General features: G+C 45.2%; 1 protein-coding gene across 1 annotated transcript in view; it reads left to right on the forward strand.

The window, feature by feature from the left end:
• Window positions 1-26896, forward strand: part of dtn (transmembrane protein 132C dtn) — a 577141-nt gene that overhangs the window by 491420 nt on the left and 58825 nt on the right. Inside the window, exon 2 of the mRNA XM_071586857.1 lies at window positions 9431-10823. Within this exon, the coding sequence (XP_071442958.1) occupies window positions 9431-10823 (1393 nt within the window). The remainder of the gene's footprint in view (window positions 1-9430; window positions 10824-26896) is intronic.

Here is a 26896-nt window from a genome sequence, read left to right on the forward strand (position 1 = left end):
TGAGTGACCTGCAATGTGGTAACATGGACATTCTCTTCAATCGAGGGGTTCACATAAACGAGGAATGACTGAGGTCACTCCCAAACCCCTGTAAACGACAATCAATACAAATCCATAAACAGCATCACGTGTTGGCTAGAAGTAACGGCTGCAAAAATGGCTGAGAGGCGAGGCGTGTAATGGCCTTTGGGATTGAGAACATTTGTAATTCCTTTCAATACTGAATGCAACCCACGTCTGGTTCATTCTTGAGGCCATGGTTTCTCCGCTTTTCCTTGCAACTCTTGATCTCAGATATCGATTCCTTATTCCTTTACTCTTTAAACATTTGAAAAATGTAACTGATTTCTTCACAGTGAGTCGAATGGCATTCCCAATCAAGCGCTCCCCACTTCTCGGAAGGTTATAATTTAAAGCCGATTCTGAGGAGCTATTAAGGATCCCGTGACGTCTTCATGCCATTCTATAAAATTCACCTAAAGTGTTAACAGGAAAAATTGATTTTAAATTCCAATTCTTAAAAATAAAATTATAGTTTTTTTCTAACATTTGTTTATGACCTAGTTATTCATACAGATTGTGAATATGGGTCAGCAGCAATTCTAAACTGCAGCGTGAAGCAATGTGTATATCATTAAAAATTACTGGCAACGGTCGATGGAACGTGTAATGGAACCTTAGCCTGACACGGGATTTGATTTGACTGTGGATGGGTTTAGTATCTCTGTTTTTTGTGCTTTGTTTGCTTAAAAAATATCGGGAAAAGTTTCGGAAAAATAAATTTATTTCAGATGTTGCTACAATACCTCTCAAAAGTCTTCAAAGCACATCCTATGAGCGAATCGACACAATTTTCACGCCGGCGACCTTTCCACGACTCGAAGGCTCCCTGGTAGGGGGAAGGTACTGAAAGGTACGCGTGGAAGCTTCTTTGACTGCACTTAGGGTCCCTTAGGATGGTGTCCTTTGACGGATGGTGGATTTCACTTTCATAGGAGTCTGCTAGTGCCAAGTGGGGCCTATAAGGAGGTTGGGGAATCATGGCGATGCCGTTGCAGAAGGTCTTCGCAAGACATTCGACTCTGCTCTTGGTCACCCGTCCGTAAGACCTCCGGGAGGACTAGTTTAGTGGAGATATTTCGCATCGCCAAACTTTCAATGATGATGGTGTGTGCATTGTCACTCTGTTATCAGTGCCAATAACACGATCTGCGATCATGCGCACCCTTAACCGACGCGGTCTGAATTCAACACTTTACGCATACGTCAGGAAAAAATTATTCCGTTACTTTTTATACAAGCCTTGTATAAGTTCTTTCTAGAACTTCCATTTAAAACTTACTGTTAACTCAGATGACACAAACTCTGTGGATAACACCTTTTGAGAAGAAACATACGACGAGTAAAAAAACTGCTCATTTATGGGATAGGCCTTGTACACATCTGGGTCTAAAAAGTAAACAATATGGAAGATCATCCATGGAAACCCTGGCCTCATACAAAAATATGTCCCAGGTCAAACATGATAGACTTAATGTTAGGAAAAGGCTTGAAAATGCCGAAGCGGTCGAGAATGGTCATCGGTTGCCCACTCGAGGTTGAAGCACCTTGAAAACCAACCACTTTCCCCTCTCCAATATGGCCGCCGGCGCATGGGCAGACGGCGCCCTGGTGCGCCCCTCGGCAGCCACGGGAAGCGAGTCGTACGATTGTTGCCAGTCGCCCGAAGTTCTAGGGATTCCCTCGCGGGGCCCAATCCGCGCATGCGCACCCCGCCCCTCCGCCGCTTCGCCCACACTCCGTCACGTACCGCCGATCCCCAACCGCGCATTTTGGCGTCATACATTACATATATGAACGGGGTCTTATCTGAGCATCAGTTCCCATTCTTTATTCATTGAAACGCTAAGTTACGTCGGAATTTACGCTCCTAATAAACGCAGAAATGCTTCCGAAATGGCGAGTCTATACCGGTTGCGGACCTATTTTTATGAACACATTCAAAACACTTCTGAAGAACACTGTAGAAAATTTATTTACACGACAGCATGCATTAGAGAACACGATGCAGAGTATTTGCTCAAAAACAGCAAAACCAATTATTATCTACACGAGTCCCAATAATATACAAGGTTTGCATAAATATTATGGGTGAAAAATGTTTCCTGACTTTTTGCCTGATGTCCTGAAGACGTTATATAGTCTTAGTTATTTAGACAGTCGTTTTAGTGTCCGCATGATCGCAGATCGTATACTGGCACTGATACAAGATGACAGTAGGCACACCATTATAATTACTGCAAATTAGGGGGTGCGAAAGATCTGCGCTAAACTCGTCTTCTCGAAGGTCTTTGGACGGAAGAGCAAGAGCAGAGTCGGGAGTGTCTTCTCTTGCGAAGACCTTCTGCAACGGCATAACGACGATTCCCCAACCTCCTTACAGTCCTAAATTGACACCAGTAGACTATTATTCCTATTCTTATAAAAGTGAAATCCTCCCTCCCACACCACCACCATGGCACTGATACAAGATGACCCTAAGTGCCGTCAAAGAAGCTTGCACCCATAAGGAACTTCCGCCTACCAGGGAGCCTTCGAGTTGCGGAAGAGCCGCTGGCGTGAAAAGTGTATCGACACTCAAGGAATGTGCTTCGAAGAATTTTGAGAGGCATTGTGGCAATAATATCAAAAATAAATCTATGTATCCAAAACTATTCCTATCATTGGAGATATAATACTAGATTCGATCTACACAACAGTTGATATTCATAAATAGACGAAAAATTCTTCTCGAAAATACAATCCTGTTAAGTTTTGCAATAATATTACAACGCCCGACACCTTAAAGTAAGTCAAAAATTATGTTGATTCTCTTACAAAAATGAAATATATTCATTTAAAAATAAATACGGAAGATTATTATTGTATTCACATTCCAATTCGCCGCCATGCACCTATCTCTTTGACATTTTGTATACTTTTTATTTTTTGGTGCCCTGCCAGAATCTGCCTGGGTGTGTGGCAGGGGGAGAATACACACCAGTCTAATGTTGACCCGATAATGACCCTAAAGCGGTCGAACAATGTTATTTTGATCTCTTTTCGTTCATGGAAAAATGAAATCAAATCTTTCAGTCCTACGCTTAATCTCTCTAACTTTGTCGACATGATCTCTCGCATCGTTGTACGATGGGGGTCATAATATACCAAATAGAATCATCATTAGGAAATAACAAAATTCTCAATTGTATAAATAAAAACGTACAACGATGAGGGAACGTTACAAATGCGTTAAAATATCTTTACGCCTCTATCCGTAACTACCTTAACTTTAACCCAGAAATTCACAGTTGAAACACAAATAATCAAGCGTGGATCCGCATGTTTTCCGACTGAGAAAATGACGAAGAATCCGATTCTTTCTAGACTGACAAGCCGATGGGGATTTTTCAACGACCCACGAAAATGGCCATAAAGTTCTGCGGGGGGCCTTTGACGCCGACGATTCCCGTCCGGCCGCTACAACTCCCCACGAGGAGAGGTGGACCCGCCTTCGGGTCCCCAGCACCGAGGGCCCCATTGACCCCAAGACCACCCACCCCCCCTCCCGCGGGTAGAAATAACGAGGAAATGGGACCCTTTTTGTTATTTTATGCACGGACCCGATATCGCAATACTTGTCCCCGATGAGGGCGCAATGGCGGATGGAGCAAGCAAGTCGGAAGAGCGGAGGGATATTTCGGGGTCATGATTTAGGGGAGGGAGAAGGGGTCTGAGTGCCGGGCGAGGCAGTGATGCGGGGTGGGGGGGGAATTCGACTCACTTCCTTGATTGGAAGTAATGCCGAGGGAGAGATTTCGCCAGCCTCCGGAGCCGTAATCTCGGCCGCCCTTGCTGCGGCGGCGCCAACGAGACGAGGAGGCGGAAATAAATCCGAGGTGGCGTTGTTGCGCCCTCCTTCATTGCTTTGTTGGGAGTGGTCGGGCGGGGGGAGGGGGAGTGGAGAAAAAGTAGTCATGGGTAAAATACCTATTTTCAAATACTTGTCTACACACACATTTTTTGTTTTTTTAATACTTAAAGAGATCTCTTGATGGACCGAAATACCCCTTTTGAGGTGGCCCCTAATAAACGAAGTTGGTGCGACCTTCAGCAAAGAAAGCATTACTTGAAAACAAGGCTTAACGTCGGGTAATTAAAAAAATAAATCGTAACAGATTATGTAGTATATTCGTTGTTCAGAAAAAAATAATCATTCGCGTCCACGTGGGCATTGGTCAAGTCTCGAGATTTTCCAATGCACTCGTCGGCAGTGGGAAAATGGCACTGGTTTAAAAAAATAGTTTTGCCGATCCTTCGTTTTTTTTGGTGTACACCATACTGCATGGATGCAGCATGCATCTGCCCGTCTCAGCATATGGGTGCAAGTGTTCGTAAATTTGACCCATTAAAAGTGTATGGTGCCGGTCAAACACGCCTCTTCAAACAACTCTACGGGCTGGTTACTGCGACGATGACGATTAGAAGGCGTCATCTCGCTGAGCAAATGAAAACGTATTCTATTCCCTTATCATCCCTGGGAAATATTACATCGTTTATTTGTTTTTGTATTTTTTAGAGCCCTGCAAGCCACCGCGCTAGGGTAAAATATCAGACGAAGTAATCGAAAAATAGCAAGTAACATGGAAGGCAGAGCGAAACTAGTGAATTAAAGACCTATTTCCCTCCATTTCGTGCAAATTCTTGGAGAAAATGGTTGCTATTTCAATAGCAAGACACCTCGATTATCAGGAGTTATTAATGAAAATTTAGCACGGTTTCCGAAAGCGTAGATCCTGCGAGACACAACACGAGCGCTTTTTGTTCATGAAATTCTTCATTCGGGATATAGAAATGTTTCAACGGACGAGGTGTTTATAGATTTCAAAAAGGCTTTCGACAAAGTACCTAATATTAAACTACTTACAAAGCTAGAAGCAAATAGAATAGATAAAATATTCTGGGGTGAATCAGACTTTTTATATGTCGGGAACAAAGACTAGTGATAGATGGTGTTAGCTGTAATACAGTAGAAGCCACTTCGGGTGTTACCCAGGGAAGCATTATCGGAAAGATTTTATTCTTTATTTATGATAAACGACTTTAAATCCATAGTCACAAGAAAGATACGTTTATTTGCCGAAGATGTTAAGGTTTACCGTCACATCCGAAATCTTGAGGGCACCGCAGCTTTATCATATGATCTGATGGATATTCAACGCTGGTGCGACGCTTGGCAATTAGAATTAAATCTAAAAAAGTGCGTGGTGATAAATTTTTGGAAAAAGAGCAATTCTCTCCCGAACGCCTAATGCGTCGGCAACACCGAAATGGAATGTGTACACTCAATTTAATACCTAGGGTTCATTCTCACTCACGACCTCTCCTGGGTGAAACACATACGGGGAATATGTGCACAAGCTAACAAATAATTAGGATTTATTAGAAGAGTATTTGGTAAATGTGATGAAAAGGTCAAAGAGAAATGTTAGATGTCGTTGGTTAGGCTTCATTAAAAATGTGCTGGAAACTATATGGGATCCTCACGAAGTTGGATTGATTGCCGAATTGGATGGCGTGCAGCGTAGAGGAGCTAGATTCGTAAAACGATGTTGCGATAAACTTAGTAGCGTAACCAAAATATTAGAGGAGCTAGGCTGGGTATCACTCTATGGAGCGAAGGTTGAATTACAGATAAAATTTATTGTATGAATTGAATGGACGTCTCTTCCGCAGTGATGTTCAAAATGTATTATTAGCCCCATTGTACTACGGTAGGAGAGACAAAGTCAATAAAATTAGATAGATTAAGTGTAGAACAGATAGATTTAAGATATCATTTTTTCCACGAACAATGAGCGATCAAATTAAAAGAACTTTTGTCCGACCGCGCTAGGAGGGAAAGGTGTTCTGGGTAAAGGGCCACGACTAGGGTGTGTTAACACCCCTTGTAACACACCCTAGTCGTGGTTCGCAGGATACTAAATGAAACTAAAAAATGGAAAGTAACGAGTGTAAGTGTTTTCCCCCTCGATGTTCTTTCGGTAGAACTGCTCCCCCACCAACCCCCCCCCCCCCAAGAGGTTGCCTTTCCCGCGTCCTCCCCGTCCATGCTCCCCTTCCCTCTCTCTGATCTTCATCGCCTCTCCACCAGTCGCTCCTCCCTTCCAATCTGGTCACGTTTTCGCTTCAGTCAAATTCCCTTTTTTCTTGTCCGTGCCCGTATGGACGCTATTCCCATGCAAATCTCTGAGGCTCTCATTACCATACCTCCCTCGTCTCGTCCTTCCCGATATCTTTCTCAATGAGGTCACCTTCGCTGTTCTCCACATTCCTGTTTTTTTTGCTAATCTGTGATGTCGTTTAGTTGGAATTCGTTGCGATGAGTCTGATAACTGCTTTAACACGTATGTAGTCTTGCATTTTATTCAAGTCAGATTAGAATTTTTCCACACAATGTGGTATTTAAACTTCCCCCCTAAACTTCTCTTAATTTATATCCTCGCTAAGTTGTCCATTGTTAGCTATGGTGGGTAGCCTTTAAATATAAGCTTTTTATCACTCGACCCTTATCACCGTTGCCTAGCTGCAGGCCAGATCGCATCGGTCCTTTTGAAGCAACTGCCCGAATCGTCGTTCATCCTGGTGATGCATTGGTGAAGCACCCACCCCATCTCATCAAAGGCCCTTCAATTCGCCCTCATTGTCAACCACTGACGGCACTGCCCTCGCTACCTGACCAGCGCACGACGCTTGTCTTCCCTCCTTCCGTCCTGTAACATCAGTTGACTTTCAAATGTTATTCTTTCGTTAAAACTACTACGACTCGAGGGAGCGCAGAACCGAGATTAGACAGCAAAGAGTTTACATTAGAAAGAGCGACACGTGAAAGTCGCCCGGGCGATAAGACGGGAGTGGCATTCTTCCGGGCGGTGGATGTGTCTGTCAAATAAGAGCGGTGCTTGTTCTAATAAAGAGGCGGAGATGAGACCGGCTGGCTGGATACGCCTTCCCCTGCTAATCCCTCATCCCCCGTCCTCCCTATCTGTCCAAGTGCATTCCGGGACCCTACTAATTTCAACGCCGGCACCTCACCCCCATCTCCCGCCCAAAAATGTCCTCCAGACGCCGCCCTCTCTTCTCTTTTCCCTCTCCCGATATTGCATTCTTCCTTGGGCCGCCCCGTCGGAAGGGAGAGCTGGGACCCCCTTCGTCCTTCACCCCCCCGCCCCCCCCACCTCCGCCCGACTTCCCCTCAACGCCCTCCATTCGCGGCGACATCGCGACAGGTCACCCGGGGCGGTGGACACCCGTAGCGTTGCCCTCACGACTTTGAGAGGCGACGCAATATTCGGATTGGAGTTCTACATGGCTTGAATGAAAAGTACCGCGAACAGTTTCGGAAAAAAATAGATTAATTTCAGATATTGCTGCAGTTACTCAAAATTCTTCAGTGCTTCTTTTTTTGAGCGGCAACATCCTTTTGCCAGAGCGGCTCCTTGACGACTCGAAGGCTCCCTGGTAGGCTGAAGTTACAAGCGTGTAAGGTTCTTTGACGGCAATTAGGGTCCCTTGGTGGTGGTGTCCTTTGAGGGAGGGAAGATTTCACTCTTATAGGGAATAGGCGATAGTCTACCGTTGCCAAGTCAGGGAGATTGTAAGTGGGTTGGGGAATCTTCGCGACGCCTTTGAAGAAGGTCCTCGCAAGCAGACAGTCTCGACTCTGCCCTTTTGATCGTCCGTCCGAAGACCTTCGGGAGGACGAGTTTAGCGCAGATCTTTCGCATCGCCAATTTTTCCGTGACAATGGAGGGTACTGTCATCTTATCAATGCCAAAATACGATCTGTCATCATACGAACACTAAACCGACTGTCTTAATTCAGCACTTCACGCACACGTCAGGGCAAGATTGTTACCGATACATTTTATACACAAATCTTGAAGATCGGCCGAGACAGCGATTCCCATGGGTGACGCCGAGGGGTGTCAGCGAGTTGCGAGTGCGAAAGGAACGCCGGAACGAGATGTGATCCATTCATTCGCCATTAAGCATTAATCAATGCATGGATACCCTTGCGTAGAGCGTACGATAGATGTGCGATTGAGGACAAGAAGGATTTAGTCAGCATCTGGTGTGCATCGATTATCAACGAATGCGGGGCCATGAGTGGGAGTTACTGCCATAGTACTACTATTTCCCACGGCGGATGAATTGGGAGCGACACTCGGGTGAGACAGGATAAGTAAGGCATTAATATGGACTAACTTGGAGGGCTGTGAATGAATTAAGGACTGTTTTTGATGAGAAATGGGAACGATAAGAGTGAGGAATGAATGGTGTGGTCGAGTGGAGAAAGAATGGACGGGAGTGGATTCGCCGCAGATCGGCAAGAGGGAAAGATGAAATGGTTTGGGAGAGGGGGGAAGGGGGGGTGAGGAAAAGATGAAAGGAGTGGAATGCGATCGCAGGGTCTCGCAAGGCGTTGGAAGTCTCGAGAGGAGAGAGGCACGCGTTGAACAAATCAATGCTTGGACGTGGCTCGGGCAAAAGATGCAGTAGTACGTGGCGTTATGACTTTTTGGGAAAAGGTAGATTCCCACCCGAACGCCCACTGCAACACCGAAATCGAATGTGTAGACTCATTTAAATACCTAGGCGTTAATCTCACTCACGACCTCTCCTGGGTGAAACACGTACTATGGGGAATATATGTGGACAAGCTAACAAAAAATTACCATATATTAATATTCAAAATATTAAACAGTAGCTAGGCTGTAAATTATTCACGGAGAAAATGTTAAATCACAGATTAAATCTTAATTTAAATTTAATTTAGATATTAATTTTATGAGATAAATATTTCATTAAAAATCTTAGCTAAAATTAATTTTAAAAAATTACTAAATGAATAAATTGAAAGAACGTCTATTTTGCAGTGATGTTGAAAATGTATTATTACCCCATCGTACAATGGTAGGAGAGATCATGTCAATAAAATTACAGTGATTAAGTGTTGAACAGATACATTTAAGATGTCATTTTTCTCACGGACGATAAGGGATCAAAAACACTTGGTTGACAGCGGTAGGTACGGTCATATTCGGGTCCAAATTAGTCTGGTGTGTATTCAACATCTGCCACACACCCTAGCAGTGGCTTGTAGGGTAATAAAATGTCTTAAGAGGGGATGAAGTATTATTATGTAAAACAAATTACAGCGTAGGAAGTAGTTTCCCAAAAATAACATGAAACGAGGCCTTTTATGAATGAGGTGTCAGCTACGGCAGGGAAGGGTATTTCTGCACGCCTGTATTCATAGTAGATAGGGAGAGCATCGCACTTGAATGTCCATCATTTTGCTAATGAGAGTGTGTTTCTCCGTTGGCAGGGGTCGCCGGCTCCATCGAGGTCCACTTCGAGCACAAGGACGGCGGCTTCTTTCTCAAGCACGACCGCTCCGACCCCGGGGATCGCTCCAGGGCCCTCCACCATCTCTTCTCCGCGCCGCACGGCGGCCAGAGGCGGAAGGACCAGGATGCCGGGTCCGACGATGCGTCAAGGGGTGGCGTCGAGGGGCCCTCCTCGGAGGAGGAGGAGGAGAGCGACGGCGAGGGCCCCGGTGGTCCCAAGGGGTCGGACGATGAAGGCGGCGAGGCGGCCGTGCTGAGCGTGGACCGCTTCGCCGTCTTCCAGACGTCGCGGCCCATCTCCGTGAGGGCCACCTACGGGCCCTTCTCCACGAAACAGACGGTGCCGGCGCGCTACATCGTGCCGGACCCCGTGGACGCGCCGCTGCCGCCCATCAACCCCGCCCTCGCCGTGCCCGTCCCCGGCTTCCCCAACGCCACCTCCCTCGTGGCCACGGCCCCCGCCCAGCCGCACCACTCCAACCTCCAGCTGTTCCTGGGGCAGCAGCAGCCCCAGTCCGCCCCCCCGCACGCCTCGCCCCTGGACCTCGACCCCTCCGCGCACAACCTCGACATCAGCGCCCACCTGGTCACCCCCGAGGTGCCCCGCGACGCCCCCGTCCTGCGCGTCCTCTTCCACACGGGGCAGCAGGCCGCGGCTTCCGGGGGACCCGCCGGCATCAAGCCCCCGGCGCTGCTGCCCCAGGGCGACAAGCCTCCGCGCAGAGGGGGCGGAGGCGGAGGCCGGAGGCAGTACCAACAGCACGCCGCGTCCCGGGCCCCGCTGCCCTCCGCCGCGCACCACGCCCCTCCCACCCCCAAGCAACCGAGGGTGTGCATCGTGCTGTACGCGTCTCTGGAGGAGGGCCGCGGGAGCGCCGAGAGGCCTCCCACGCCCGGCCCACTGTCGGCGGCCTGCAGCCCGGACGCCGAGGAGGCGGACGGTGCGTGCGTGGCACAGGTGACCATCCCGGCCTCGTGGTGGCCGCCCCTGCCTCCGCCCCTGCCCCCCGTGCCGCAGGAGGCGCACGTGGACGGGGACGACATCCTGCCCGAGGGCCCGCGCCCCGCGCTGCCGCAGAACCCGCCCAAGATGCCCAGGGTCAAGGTGCACGCGGCCTTCTCGGTGTTCGAGCCGAGGGGCGGCGAGGGGTGCGTCCCGACGCCGGGGTCCAGGGTCCAGATACAGCCTGTGACGCCCATCGGGCCCTCGGCCATCCTGGTGGCGGCCAGGGCTCCGTACAGGGAGCTCAGGGCCGACGACAGGCTCTCCATGCTCCTGCCTCACGCGCCGCTCTACCCGCTCTCCAGGGTCCACGTGCCCGTCTTCATCACGGCCCGGCCCGGGGAGAAGGTTTCCGCTTTCGTCTTGAGGTAAGCAACGCGACGCGACAAGTCTCGGGGGGGGGGGGGGGAAGACCACAGCGACACGACACGGCGAGTCGGAGAAATACGTGGAAAAGGGTCCATGTGGACGGCAAGTTAAGCCATTCATCACCAAATGAACTCGTGTTGACAGATTCAGGGAACAGATAAAAGGGCTTCCGTTGTTCAACCGTGCGTTTCAATGGCGTCTTCACAAGTGCCGTCGCTCTCAGATATAGTCCGTATTTTTGGTAATCGGGAGAATATGTTTTTATTCGATCATGAGACACCCCCGACATCAAGAGCGAAACTGGGGAAAAGACGGGATTACAAATGCGAATGGCCTCCATAATCCCTTTCAAGCCTCCTGCAATATTATCCTGCCTTTCGTATGAACTCGAACAATGCGATTCCCAGCCCTAATTTCTGCTTTTCAAACGAATTTAAATACGCATCAATTTTGCGATTGATTTCCGTCCGTGTTTGTCTCCAAAAAAAATGCAAAAATTTCCTCAAACAAATATTTCTCCACTCTATTGGCAGGTGGTTAAGTCCTGGACTTTGGCATTTTATAGAATAATTCGCTTCACCAATGCGATTTTTCAATAATTCGTCAAATCCAAGACTGATATCGACAGTTGGATGAGACATCGGATACCCCACAGGGCATCGATGAACTTATAGTTCCAAGTACCTACTTAATTCATCTGGGCCATTCATTCAGCATAAGTACGTAAAGATCCTTTTTTTTCTTCCTCAAATGACGTTCGGCCTCGTGGTGTGGTCTCAACTGGATTCGTTAAAATCTCCCCGCGCAGGGAACCAGGTGACATGGGTCGTACACAATATTCACGAGAGTTGAGATCAACTGCATTCGAACTCATCGCCCGCCAGGGCGCGATCTCCCGTCCGGCGCCCGCGGCTGAAGGGAGCGAAAAGGCGAGGGCCCGTGGCCCCGACGCAAGCGGAACTAGGGGTAGGGTGACGTGAATACACCCGAGGAAATAACATGCTGATGCTCATGGGGTCGGTATGATATATCGTCTGGATGAACTGAATATTAATTCATCTTTTAAGTGCCTTAATACTATGCATATATATATATTTGCCATTGGGCCGATTTCTATTTGTCGTGGGCATTATTATCTCGTTCGGCCGAACCAACGAACTTGGTGATTGTTCAGGTTGGCATGCTACCAAGTAATCATAGGGAGAAAGAATTCGATAGGGTGCACGACCGGTTGGTTGGAAAGAATCGCGGTAGGGAAGCAATTGGTAGTGATGGGGGATTGGAACGCGGCGGTAGGCGAAGGAGAAGATGGTGATGAGGTGGGGACTATTCATAACGAGCACTTGGTTCAGACCCCACAATAGACGAAAGTGCATGGTTGAGTGGATATTAACCTGGGATTCGGGAAGATATTAGACTATAAATATTAGGCACAGATTCAGAAATGACATTAAAAATACGCACAATTTCCCGGGAGCGTATGCGGACTCGGACAATAATTTAGGATTGATGAAGAGTAGCGTCCGATTCAAAAAGATGAGACAGGGAAGATGGTTTAGGAAACGTAAAATAGGGGCATAACCTGGATTAAGAAGGAAGGAATATTAGCAGTCAGTAGAGAAAATCATGAGTGAGGAAAAAGAGCTGGGCACAATGGAGGAAAAATGGGAATTTATCAAATGAGGGATAACGGAAGCCGCAAAAGGAACTAAAAGAACTATTAATAGGGAAAGGAAACCATGGATTACGGACGAGATTCTTGGAAAGACAGATGAGAGAAGAAAATGGAAGAATGCAAACACGGGGTTAGCCGGAAGAAAATGTAAGCGTTAAATAGTAATCGGGATGTGTCCAAAGGTTAAAACACTGTCAGTTAGTAAGAAGGGAAAATCCGAGATATCAATGAAGGATAAGTCAGGAAAAAAATTAGTTGAAACAAGAAAGATTCAAGAGAGAAAAAAGGAATATATTGAGAAACAACAAGGTAAATAAATATATTAGGCCAGGAAGCTTCTACAAAAGGAAAATGACGATATGAAGATGGCTTAGGTGCACACATACCCGACGGCGATATAAAAATGGCATTGCAAAAATTGAAATAAAATAAGGCAGTGAGGGTAGACATTATTCCCACGGAGCTAATTGAAGTTTTAGAAAAACGCGAGACGAAGACCTTTGATGTACTAATTCGTAGCATTTAAGAAAGAAGAATTCGGCCGTAAGATTTCGACTGATCAGTGTTAGTTTCCAATTCCAGGAAAGGGAGTCGTTTATGAAGATTAGAGAACAAATAGTTCGATTTCGCAAGCAGCTGAAGTGGTATCATCAACGGAAGGATGGAGAGCGGGGAAAATGATTACGCAGGGGATGACCAGTGTGCCACAGAGCCGTAGGCTCAGGGCGACGTCAATCCCCACGCACCAACACCAATCACTGGATTGATTATTGCGACTTCATACGGACATTGAAATAGCACCACAACAAATTACTCAAAATATTCTTAGCGCAATCACTGCCAATTATATTTTATGCAAGTCCTTTAAGTACTCTTGAATACTTCGCTTATAAATAGGAGGTTGGATGTGCTAATTTGGAAGTGAATTTGAAAAGCAGAAAGGTAGAATTACTCCTCGCGAAGCTTTGATTTGTACATTGCCTAAGGGTGGGAAATTTTGCAACCAAAATATTCCGCGGTATTGGGCACCCCTCATTTTCTAGGTTATGATCGGATAATGTGCTGAGTTTTTCTAGAGAGGATATTACATCGTAAAAAGCGAACGAAATACTGAATTGGGCGATTAATTCGCACATGCACGAGTGACATTGAAATAGTACCACCAATAATTGCTCAAAATGTTCCCTTGTCCTTGAACGCACTCCATTTTTGTTCAATGCCATTCTGTCAAAATGCTCGCCGCCGCAAATACGATACAGGGCCACACACGTGAGCGGAACTCCCAATTGCTATTAAACTGCTCGCCCGTGACGAGCGAATATTTTCAGCTAACGTTCAAAAAAAAAAAACTAGGCATGAAGAAACATAATGCATGCATCAATACAATCACTGCACCCGCGTAACGCCACTACTAGCGGCGCTGTGAGCGTGGAGCCAACATGGAATCCTTGTGCCACATTTTCAAGATGAGAATGGCGACCGAAAGTTTAAACCTTGACTTCCGCCCGAAGCATCGGAAGGCTGAAAACATTCTGCCAGGGCTTTCTTAAAAATATTTTTGTAGCTGTTCCGAGTTGATTCGAAAGTGTTGAGATATCGCCGAGCGCACATTCGAAAGGGCGGAATGCAATTTTCGTGTCTCTGATTGTAGGAACGGTGAGGGTTAGGTGATCGCCCTTGCCACCCTCCATCTCGCCCGTTCAAGCGAGATTGTGATTCATCTGTCATTGCACACTTTTGAACATCTCATCGACCTTCGCCTTGAAAAAGCCGAAGCGGTCGATCGCGACCCCAGAGTCATCACGAAGGATACTTATTTACGGCGAACGTTGCCCCAACATCACCTCACTTAAATCAAAACAGTTTGAGGAACGATACATATTTCTAGATAGTAAACTATTTCTTCCCTGCTCTTACGTACATCTGTATTTAAACTATATGAGTTATGCACTGAGAAGGAGATTCCATGTTTACGAACAAAATTCAGAGTTAAAGAGGAAGTCTTACACTGTAAAAAGGTTAAACGTAAATTAATACTACCTCTATGAAAATACAGCGAGCATAAAATGATGAAATCATTCTTCAAGTATCTCGAATGACATTTTTCAATGATTCAGTAAAATTAAATTGATAAATTTGGGCGAACATGGACGTTTCTTTTTTCAAAACATAAGTTAACATAAGTAACGAAAAAAAGTAACATAAGTAGAAAACATAAGTAACAAAAGACCTATTTGAAACTTAATTTTTGCTCTAATTTGCCAATTTACGACTAGAAGTAAAACCGTCAGAGGTCTTCAACTCTTGAGGGTTTCCACTTATTGTTGGGTGAAATTGAAGGTTTCATGCGGTAATTTAGTTTAATCTAACTCCTCGAAATTGATTGATTTTGGAAAATATTTCTCCCTATCCAAGAAGTCCAAAAATATTTCTATGCTTTGAATCTACGCATTAATTTTCGCCCATGAGATCATTTCCTTCAATACCACGACTGAATTACCGAGACTTCGAGAGAATGGCATGGCTACAAGTCTCAATCGATCGGTACTTGTGTGCATTCACCCCCTGCCACACACCCCCTAGCGGTGGCTTTTGGGGTAATAAATAAATTTAAAAAATAATAAAATGCCTCTTCACCCGCTCTCAATTCATCGAGTAAACGGGACCAGATAGGGGTCACAGCAGGGGTAGGGGTGGGGCGATTAAACGTAATTCAACTCCCCGCAACGGAAGCCAACCAAACCGCGCGCGCCCCTCCTCACCCCCCCACCCGAACAATGGGTCCCGGGGCGTGGTGGCAGGGATGGGTTCAGTTTAATCTCTTTGACGGCGGGCGGGAGGATCACCCTATAAGGTCAGCCGCCCCATTATCCATCCCAAGTGCGCACTCTCGGGCCATTAAGACGACGCCCCCGCCCCCCTCCATCGCCCCTGCGGTCCCTCACTTCCCACACGTCCATTCCGCTGTTGATATCCTCGGGTGCCCCTTAACCAGACGGTCCGCTCTCGTCTCTTTAAGGGGCGGATTCCTGAATTCACTCCGATTCGCATCGCCCGTCATTTCTAACGTTTTTTCGGCAGCTACGTATTTAGAAATTCCAAAAAACTGCGGGAGATGCCGCGACAGTAACTTCTTTACGGAGATAACTGCTGAATGATCATTATAATACAACAATTTAAGAGTGAAGGGATCCGGGTTCGGATCTTGGTAAAGGCGGATGACTTTTTTCATTTTCTGAAATTGTTGCATTTCAATGCACATTTAGCGAATGATTTCGTTACAATTTACTGTCTCCCGCAGTTTCTTGGAATTTGTCAAATATAAAACACCTCTGGCGCTTAAAAATTGGCTTAAAACTCATGGACTATGGCGCATAGCGCACGACTACGAATGCCTGTGACATTGTATGTACGGCCTTTCGACACAACATCTTGTTCCTTTAGGGCCCCCACAAATTTCAGAGTGTAGGAGGACACCTTGGTAGCTTAACTGACTAAAGCACTCGACCGGACATTGAGGGATCAGGGTTCGAATCCCAGTCAATGCGAATGGTTTTTACACCATGCAATTGTTGAATGGTGGCTCTTTATTTTCTCCCGTGCTCTCAGCGGCGCTCATGTCGACTTTGATCTAAATGGGAGAACGACGCGAACTCAAATGAATAATTGCCAAATCCAAGGGATCTTGTTTTTCCCCCATCGCACCTGGCAATCTACATTGTGCAAAGTTCGTCGATTGGCAGAATATTGAATTGCTTCCTTCGATTAATCCGCGGAAGAGAGTCGACACGACTAATGATTCGCCATCACGGTCGCTGGCACTTTGTCGCTGAAATAAAAGCTACATTCCGTACATAAAGTCTATATACTCATAATTTGGGGGCCACCACGCCTCATGGGAAGCAGCTGACCATCCACAGAACCCGCAATCAAAGCAGTGCGGCTGAATCGCTCGCATCGCTGCATTCATATTGTTTATTCATAGATACTATTGCGTAGTTATCCGAATTTAGCACATCAACTAAACGAACTTTTTTTTTCTTTTTGGTGATTGCTTTTAATAAGCAACGATATCAATATCTAGACAAATTACGCTCCTACATCATTACACCAGTGTAAAAGTATGCAATCCCAAATTAGACAAGACACAAGCGTCGATATATATGGAGCTACCAGATGTATTATTTAAGGGTACATTTAGATTGGAGACTTATTTAAATGTACGAGTATAAAAATATTACAAAACCTTTCGGTGATTTTCCATTTAAAACGAAGATACCGCAAAATTCAATGGAAGCTGTAAATAATTCCCTCTTTTTTCTATTCCCTTCGAGTAAAATTTAGATATAGAAACATCTATTCGAAGTGGTGAGGGTGAAAGAAAGAGAAAATACACTTTGCATTTCCACACACTTTTAAGCATCTTAAGCATCGAAACCATGGTCGTGTTATATTAAAAGTGTGTGGAAGTGCAAAGTGTTTTTTCCCTTTCTTTCACCCTCACCATGAAAGAATTCCACAAAGTTAAGCCTGAAACTGTTAGCTTTATCTATTCGAAGGTTTCTGGCTCAACTTAGTGGAAGTTCATGTTCATTAAATGAAGAACACAATGTATTTTTCCACTGCTCTTTATTTTGGTACTATTAGTTTCAACGCTTAGGCGTCATTATCAGGTACAAATTACTCAAGTTGTGGTCCATTTATATACCATTCTTGTGTTGGTAAGCTCTCCTCCTTCCCCCCCTCCTCCTCTCTCACCCACTCCTTATATAATCATAACCGCATAAATATATATTATATATATATATATATATGTGTGTGTGTATTATATATATATATATATATATATATATATATATATATATATGTGTGTGTGTGTGTGTGTGTTCACCAAAAACTTCAAATTGGTATAATGTCAAAAATTCATTCCCATTATCCTCGGGCTCTGCGTTAACTAATTAACTTCATCCTCTCACACATATCCTCAGATTCGCTCTGTCCTCTTCGTCCGAAAGTTGCCAAATATTAAAATTCTCCGAAACCTAAAATGTCTACGCGACTGTCCATTTTAATGTTTCCATGTAGTCCCCGGTATGAACAGAAGTGCACCATGTTAGGGCGTGAGCAATCCCCTCGACAGCGAACCAAGCAGTTATTGATAGAGCGATTTTGCCAATTGAGGTTAAAGGCAGACCCTGCGCCTCAATCGCAGAGGGGCGCGCTCGCTTGGACTATTTGAGGTTCGCCAGAGTCGTTGGTGTCGCTAATTGGTGCCTGCCCCCGACCGAGGCTGACAACAATTTCGCAATTCACGACCCCCGCTCATTAGGCCTCCTTTGTCGCCATCTCTCGCCCCGCACCCATCCCATCTTGGAACACAATATCCCTAATTCTGAGCTGCAAATGGAAGGTTTGCATTAGAAACTTCGGCAGAAGTTTCGTAGAAAAGTAGATTTATTTCAGAAATTGCTACAATGCGTCAAAATTCTTCTTCGAGCGTCGACACATTTTTTTCAATGGCTTTTCCACGACTCGAAGGCTCCCAGAGGGTAGGCGGAAGGTCCTTAAGGGTACGCGTGCCTTTGACGACAGTTAAGGTCACATGGTGGTGTTGTCCTTTGAGGGAGGGAGGATTTCACTTTTGGCCATGGGAAATATTCTGCTTGTGGCAATTTGGGACTGTAAGGGGGTTGGGGAATCATCGCGATGCCGTTGCAGAAGGTCTTCGCAAGCTGACACTCTCGACTCTGCTCTTTTGAATGACTATTTTCTATTCCTATGAAAGTGAAATCCTTCCTCCCTCAAAGGACACCACCATGGGGCCCTAAGTGTCGTTGAATAAGCTTGCACGCTTGTACCCTTAAGGGCCTTCCACTTACCAGGTAACCTTCGAGTCGTGGAAAAGCCGCTCTGGCAAAAGTGTGTGTCGACGCTCAAGTGATGTACTTTGAACAATTTTGAGGCGTTGTAGCAATTACTGAAATAAATCTACTTTCTTACGAAACTTTTCCCGACACTTTTCATACAGACCATGCAAGATGAACTTACGTACAAACGCAAACTGAACTGAATATCTGCAAATATTTCCCCATGAAATGGACCCTGATAAGGAAATCTCAAGTGTACGACAGGATGACTTGTTTCTCATCTTTACGTGCTATTAATTCGAGGACTGGCTCATGGCAGCAGCTCTTTGGGCTCGACCCTTCCCCAGTCCCTCTCTCCGCCTCTTCATGCGTGCGTGCGTATTACACTCCCCGGTCACCAGTTTCCATCGCCGCCTTCGTCCCTTTCCTCTCTCCTTGATTCGCCCGCGTCCTCCAGTACGAAAGCCATCGCACCTCAGCCCCCCACCCAGCCTCCCTCTTCTCTCTTCGAGGGTCCGTGGCATCCTTCTCTCCTAGCCCCGCTCTTATCTCCAAAGAACATCCTCATTCGTCCCTCTTAAGCTCAAACATCCTTGTTACCATTTTCATTCAACTGATGACTTAGTATGCAATGACTCGCCGCCTTCCTCGTCAGATCCGGTGCCCACGGCACACGTGCTCGTTCCCGCCGGAGCAAGGGCCGAAAAAGCGAATCACTGATTGAGTATTGATGTGCTCAAATAAATCGATTGTGTGACGAAGCCGAGAGCTCTAAGATGTGCACGAATGGGACAAAAATAATTATTAAGGACGAAGAATCCCCATCCGATTGATGGAAAATCCAACTTCTCTTCAACGTCGTGAGAAAATTTTGAAAATAAACGGATTCCTACCGTCAAATTTACTAAAGGGATCCGCGTAGATTTTCAATTAATTATTATCCTGTCGTTAGAGTGAATATATTACGTGTCCTCTTTCGTAAGAGCAATCGAATAATAAAAGTCGAGTCATTAATTTATCGCACCAAACGATTCCTGTCCATGTTAATGCTGTCATATCGACATCGACATAGATATCCCACGATCCACCAAAAAGGTGTGTGGCAGGAGGTGCGAACAGCAGGTGGGATGGGTGATTGATAAAGGAGGACATGGGAGAGAGAGGGAACAGGGAAAAGTATTAATTAAAAATGTATCCAATAACGCGCAAACAAAGAAGAAGACCTAATTCAAAACAAGGGTTAATTCACCGAATAAATGAGTAATTTGCCATGCGAAAGAAGGGAATAAAAATGAGCCAAACCCACCTAAACGACAAGCCTCCAGCATAACAAGTCAGGTCATGCAGAATTGGAAAGTGAGAGGGGGAAATTCCACCCATTAAATAGCCGTGCCCTGTCTCCGCCCCTTAAGTCAGGGGTGGGGAATGTGACACACTCGGCTGGAGGCGGGCAGCGAAGGCGTGCCCCCCCCCGCCCCAACAACAACAGAGAGAGAGAGAGGGGGGAGAAGGAGAAGGACAAAGGATGGAAGTGACACAATGACAGTGAAACAATGGGAGTCTTCCAGAAACATCGCAAATGCACTTACGATTTTCGTCAGAGGGGACTCCTAAGGACCAGCCGAAGCTTAGGGATGATTAGGAATTCACGCCACTATGGAAAATGATTTCTTTTATCAGAGTGCGTTTCCACTTTTTGACTTTTTGTGCCTTCGACTTTTGGTTGGGTAATCCAGTCAAGTTCATTCGCTCCAAGTAACCCATAAGTAACTAAGAAGAGCTGGCACGGATGAAATTTACCCGATCGGAAATCATGGCTGATTGAAACTTCCTGTTCATTAGGAATTAAATTAACTCTGGATACCCTGATTTACACCGTTCTTGAGACAAAAGGGCGTCTTGAGCAACAGTTCGTGTGGATAAATCACGGGGCTCCTTCCCCGTCCTCCCCTTCGACGACCCCCCCCCCGGTCCGTCCGTCCGCCCTCGCGAAGCGGAACTGCGTTAGCTCCCCGATCCACTCTCCAGCGCGCCCCCTCTCAGGGCTTCTCTCTCGCCCCGGGGGGGGGGGGGCAACCGGGGCCTCTCTTCCCGAGAACGGAGAGGGATTGAAAAGAGAAAAAACACCACCCGCCAGATCGTGGAGACGGGATGGAGTGTCATGTCCTGTTCATGGACGCCTTGTCCATTGTCATCATAACACATCTGGATTTCAGAGCCCGGAAAATAATTAGGAAATAAGTTTACGCCTAAAGATCTCAAAGCAAAAGAATACAGAAACGTATAATACAGAAAAATAAAGGACCAATAAATAAACTACACTCATTAAAATCAAGAACGATTTAGAGAGCATGGGCATTAAGTCCATACATCAACGCAGGTGTTCAACTAGCAACTGTGCCTTTTTAAATTCCAAACTTTAAAATAAAATCCTTCTAAAAGTTGCCAATACCGTAACGCCCTCGTTGATCTCTCGAGAGAACATCCAACTGGGGAACTTTCTGAAGTTGTCGGTCATTGAATTCAATTCTCATTGGTTAAAATGAGCTTTGAACAGGAATACTTAGTTTTTAAATGCAACCTCAGCAATATGAACGATGGCGAAGGAAAGACTTCTGAGTATATGCCGAGCAGTTTGGAGATGTCGCATCTCTGGCGTTCGACGTAAAAAGAGAGTACCATCCAAATTGTTCTTCATGCCGATATGACGGTTAGCATGTATAAATGTGGGTAAGGGTGGCCTCTTACCACACCCTGCAGTATTGATTTAACTGAACTGGGAACTGACAATAGAACAGATTGGTGATTTGTATGTGAGATACATTCATGAGTGGATCAATAAATTTAAAAAGTAAATTAAGACCCCACGACTTAAACATGGTCGTCGCATCATATGAGATAATGGAAACGGAACCATACCACGGTGATTTATTCGTTGGTTTGAATCTTTGCAGTCAAATAATGACATCTGTTGATACACCCACGGAATACCTTCTCTTTCATTTAAATAAAAAGAGTTTAAAAGAGTTCTTGGAAAATGAGCTTTCTGCCTTTGAAAATTCGAACGTTTCGAAGGCGGACTGAACAAGGCTTCGCCACCGGCTATCCGTTATTGCTGTGAACGGCAATTTCGTGAACCTTGTCACCCCGTGCTCCACTCGCGGGCGCATCACTTCGTATCCCAGGAGACGGCGTCCCTCCTCCTTTTGCCACGTTACAGGATTATCGGTGGTTAGAAAAAAAACTCAGTGTTCACTCCTTCAGAGCATTTTCACGGCACATTTTGAGGGTTCCCACTAAACACAAACTTTGAAATCGATTTCGATGTCATTTAGCGCGGAGACCGATCATGGCCTGTGGAGTTGACCTCGTTAACAACTCTCAACAACGGATCTGGGTTCGGGGACTTGAGGAGAGATGACTAAAGGCACTGTTGATCCTTCCAAATACGAGGGGTGACCAAAAAGAAAGTTAAGTTTCGGCCAATCGTGGCGTAGGTGGGTAGGGCTTAGAGCCACCATCTTGGTGTGTCTAAACATCCCTGCCACACTCAGTACTACTCATCCATCTGCGGTAGCGTGTATGCAGACCGTGGTTCTTCTTATACTTTGCTCACATTGCGAACTGTTGAAATGTGCAATGCCATAGAATATCCCGTGAGTGGTGGAGTGTGATTTGTGATAAGGTTTATACAGGCAGAAAACTAACCCAAGGCAATTGGCATTCAACGGAAACTTCGTGCGAAGTGAGTGCGAGGAGACGGAATAATGAATGAGTGAAGGCGGAGTGAGGAAGTGGTGCATTCTCGGTTTTTAAAATGGCCACAGCACCAATGTTCACTGCGAGGTCCACCGCAGTTGTCGGCCCAGCCTTGCGACAGATGACCTGACTGATGGCCAGTCCTTTGACATTTGTGCGTTCCCTCTCAGCCGACCCCGGTGGCGGCGGGTAAACGTCCTCGTCTGCCAATCTATGAGTCGCGGATTCGATTCCCGCCTGGGTGGGTTTTCCTCCACCCGAGGCATGGGTGTATGCAATCATCTCCATTGTTTTCTAGTCCGTCGGATGTATAGGCCAAAAAATGCTGTTCGCGGACTAAGGTTAAATAAATAAATAAACTAACGACACCATTGACGCACAGCACCGTCACGTAGTCGGTGCACAGTACAAATGTCCCGATGATGAATATCAACAGCTTTGAAATATATTTACAGTAAAAACCTTATCACTAAACAGATTTAACATTTGGCGGAATTTTCAATTGTGTTGTTCATTTTGACTCGCTGCAGTAAACAAACGACAAGCGACGCGGCGTTTCACAAAACTCCGCAGTTCAAGGCGTGTTTGTGTGTGTGTGTGTGTGTGTGTCAATGCAGCAAACATTCGCACCCCCCCCAATACTTCGCTCGCTACACGCAAACGTAAGTCACCCCCTTGGACAGCCCTCCTATTACAAATATTGGATAACCAAATTCCTAGAAGTTTTAGGCGTGAGAATTACTACAATAATATTACATTACTAATTGCAAATTTCGACAATTATGATGCATCATTAAATTGCTCAATCAAGTTTACATAAATTAATCGATTAGATATTTGATTCGATATTACCAAGGTAATTTTCTGCATTCCTATTACATCGAACCAACAAAATACTCTTTTGCTATCCTTAACACTTTCCAGTGTGCGGATCCTGGAACTTTCCTGCCGAAAAGTTCCTTTTTACGTTCTTCGCCCAATTTGCTTCTAAGGCCAATCCTGATGATTAATTTACCAATCGGCAAAGATTTCGCCTCTTCGTAATATCCGCTCATTGGATGGACCGCATTCAAGCGGCATGGACATCCGAACCTATGGTTGGACGAAGGGGGCAGCGGGGGCAGGGTTGAGCTTCTTAACTCTAAGGACGCTAATTTTCCTTCGAAAATTGGTGTTCCGTTCACTTTTTCACGAGTAATTTTTCTATGCAACACTTTCTTCTTTTTTAAATACAGTAATGAATTGCAATTAATGATGAAGTCAAATTAAAAACAGCACCAATAATAATAAAAAAGCCTCCCGACTGTTGCGAACTATTTACCTCGTCACGTAGCTGAGGGTTGTAAATCTTGAGATCTAATCGAAATGAGGGTGTGCGTCTAGGAATCACACCCAAATGCATATCGTACATCATCTACGTGATCAGTATTTCAATTCTAGGATTGGTTCGCTGCAGCCCTCCATTCTACTCTATTTAATGTCAGTTCCCTCAATCCTTGATACCCTCTCTGTTTCACGTCTTCTTAATTTGCCCCATGTACATGTCCCGTGGCCTTCCTCATGGAGTCTTCCATTCTATTTTCCTTCCATTCTATTCCTAATCAATGCATTGCACCTCAATGTGTGCCCAATCCATGGTATTTCTTCTTTGCCGTAGAGTTCTCCATGTGGTCCTATTCTCTTCTGCTCTTCTATGTATACTTCATCGTTCCTTACTTTGTCTGTCCATTCAATATTCAGCATTTTCTTCCAGCACCATGTTTCAAAGACTCTATTCTTCGCTGGTCCACATTTCCAATGCTCCAAGTCTCGGAACCATGGAGCGCCATGCTCCACATGTAAGTCTTGGCGAATCGCTTCCTTGTTTCCAGCCTTGGGTCCTTTTAACATGGCAATTGCCTCTCCTTCGTGAATGCGTTCTCAGCTTGGGCTATTCTTCGCTTGAGTAATAACGAGCAGTTCAATTCAACAATCTCAGAGTGTAAAAATCTCCTCAATTACAGTCTTCAACATCCCACTGCCGGTCAATACCCCCTTCAACCACTTTTCCTGCCTCCAAAGGATTGCTCCCAAGAAACCCCTCTCTTCGCCCACCATACCAAGTACTTCCTCATTTGTTTTCTTCTCAGTCCATTTCACCTTCTCCATTCTTCTCCAAACCCACATTTCAAAAGCCTCCAGTCTACGCATATCCTCCTGCTTCAATGACCACGTTTCCGCACGGTACATAGCTACGCTCCATATCAAAGTTTTTACGAGTCTTTTCTTAACATCCTTACTCAACGTCCCTGTCATCAACTCCCTCCTCCTTGAGAAAGCCTCTTTGCCTGGCGCAATTCTTTTCCTTACGTCCCTACCACTTTGACCGTGTTGGTCCAAAACACTTCCGAGATACGTAAACTGTTCTACCCACTCTAGATTTTTCCCTCCTATCTTAATGTTTAGCTTAGCCTTTTTCTTTCTAGAAAATCGCATAACCTTTGTTTTATTAATATTGATTCTCATTCCATACCTGTCGCACTGAGTTTCCAATTCACTTAGGAATGCTTGCAACCCTTTGGCTGACTGACAAACTAAAGCTTGGTCATCAGCAAACCTAACTGATTTTACGGATTCTCCGCCCACTTTCATTCCTACCTCCAGTTCTTCCCATGCCTCTTTTATCATTTCCTCCACATGCAAGTTGAACAGCACCGGTGATAATGGGCAACCCTGTCTAACACCTCTTCCTAACACTGCCCATCCGGACTCCCCGTTCCTCACTCGCACCACTTAGACCAACAATGTTAGACATAGAAAAGGAACATGACGTAGAGAAAGATAGCTTAGGTCCAGGCGTACTCGAGGAGGAAATAGAGGGGGCGTTGAGGGAGATGAAACTAAATAAGGACGTGAGGGTGGATAATATTCCCGCGGAACTATTGAAATGTTTAGGAAAATGTGGGAGGAAGAGGCTATATGGGCTGATCCGTAGTATTTATGAGGAATGAATCTGGCCGGAAGACTTTGTGAGATCAGTTTTAGTTCCTATTCCGAAAAAGGTAAAGGCCACGTCATGTGAGGACTATAGGACAATTAGTTTGATATCCCACGCAGCTAAAGTTTTTCTCAGGATCATAAACAAAAGGATAGACAGTAGGGCAAATGATTACTTAGGGGATGATCAGTTTGGGTTTAGGAAGGGGAGAGGTACGCGTGATGCCATTGTAGTAATGAGATTATTAATCGAGATGGATATGGAAAAGAACCAGAAGGTATTTGCCTGTTTCGTAGATTTCGAAAAAGCGTTTGATAGAGTGAATTGGGAAAAACTAATGAGTATATTGCAGAAAATAGGAATAGATTGCAGGGAAAGGAGGCTAATCCGCAACCTGCACATGTGTTAGACTGCTCAGGTGCAAATGAGGAACGGGAAGTCCGGATGGGCAGTGTTAGGAAGAGGTGTTAGACAGGGTGCCCATTATCACCATTGCTGTTCAACCTGTATGCAGAGGAAATGATTAAAGAGGCATGGGAAGAACTGGAGGTAGGAATGAAAGCGGGCGGGGAACCCGTAAAGTCAGTTAGGTTTGCTGATGACCAAGCTTTAGTTATTCAGTCAGCCAAAGGTTGCAAGCATTGCTTAGTGAATTGGAAATTCAGTGCGACAGGAATAGGACGAGAATCAATATCAATAAAACAAAGGTTAAGCGATATTCTAGAAATAAAAAGGCTAAGCTAAACATTAAGATAGGAGGGAAAAATCTAGAGCGGGTAGAACAGTTTACGTATCTCGGTAGTGTTTTGGACCAACGGTCAAAGTGGTAGGGACGTAAGTAAAAGAATTGCGCTAGGCAAAGAGGCTTTCTCAAGGAGGAGGGAGTTGATGACAGGGACGTTGAGTAAGGATGAATGTTAGGCAGACGAGGAAAGGGAAGGAACAGGATAGGGATGTTGGACGGGATGAAGGAAGTACTCAGAGCTGAAGAGGGGCCTGATGTAGAGTAGGATGTTGTGTTTTGCTAGGGGTCACAAATTATTTAAGTAGTAATTATGTCCATCCAAAAACCTATCTTGACCGGTAGAGAACCTAATAATAATAATATATTTATCTTGCAGTAGGCGTGAGGATAGTCAGCAATCCAATTCTTCCTCTTTCAAAATCTCTCTCGAAATCTAGGCAGCACAGCTTTAATCATGTAGGAGTCTTGGACACTCACCTTAATTAACAAATCCTGCAACAGGTGTTTATAGTCCATTCTAAATTAAAAATTTGGAATTTCCCGAGCTCCCGAGAAAAAATTCACCAAAGAGAGAAGAATTTAATTGATGCAACACTTCATATTACATCGATCTTTTAAACTTTTTGGGATTATTAAACTTGATTTTCTTGGATGTATGATTTCACTCGTGTACTTATACGTAAAATTTCTAATAAAGCTTCCTTTAATGAGAATAAACAAATTTTATTGAATGTGAATTCGCCAGAAAATTATTTTCAACTTTCCAGGTCGATAAACCTCTTTATGGAAAACTCCCTTGTGCAATTATACTGATGGTCCTTATGAAAAATTTTAAGCATTACCTTTGAATAGAACATTGCACATGCATGCTGAGCACGTTTAATATTTCCACAGGTTTATAAGTCAATAATAATATCTGCTCTCCATCGAAATTGGACGTCTTACAACTGTAAAACCAATATTTTTAGCCTATACACCCACAGCTCATATTCCAAGATGGTCAGAATTAGAAAATGAAATATTATTCTGATAAAGTCAACCATTGGGAT

The sequence above is a fragment of the Hetaerina americana genome, unplaced genomic scaffold (assembly GCF_022747635.1).
Source record: "Hetaerina americana unplaced genomic scaffold, ioHetAmer1.1.p SCAF_27, whole genome shotgun sequence".
Taxonomy (NCBI): Eukaryota; Metazoa; Arthropoda; class Insecta; order Odonata; family Calopterygidae; genus Hetaerina; species Hetaerina americana.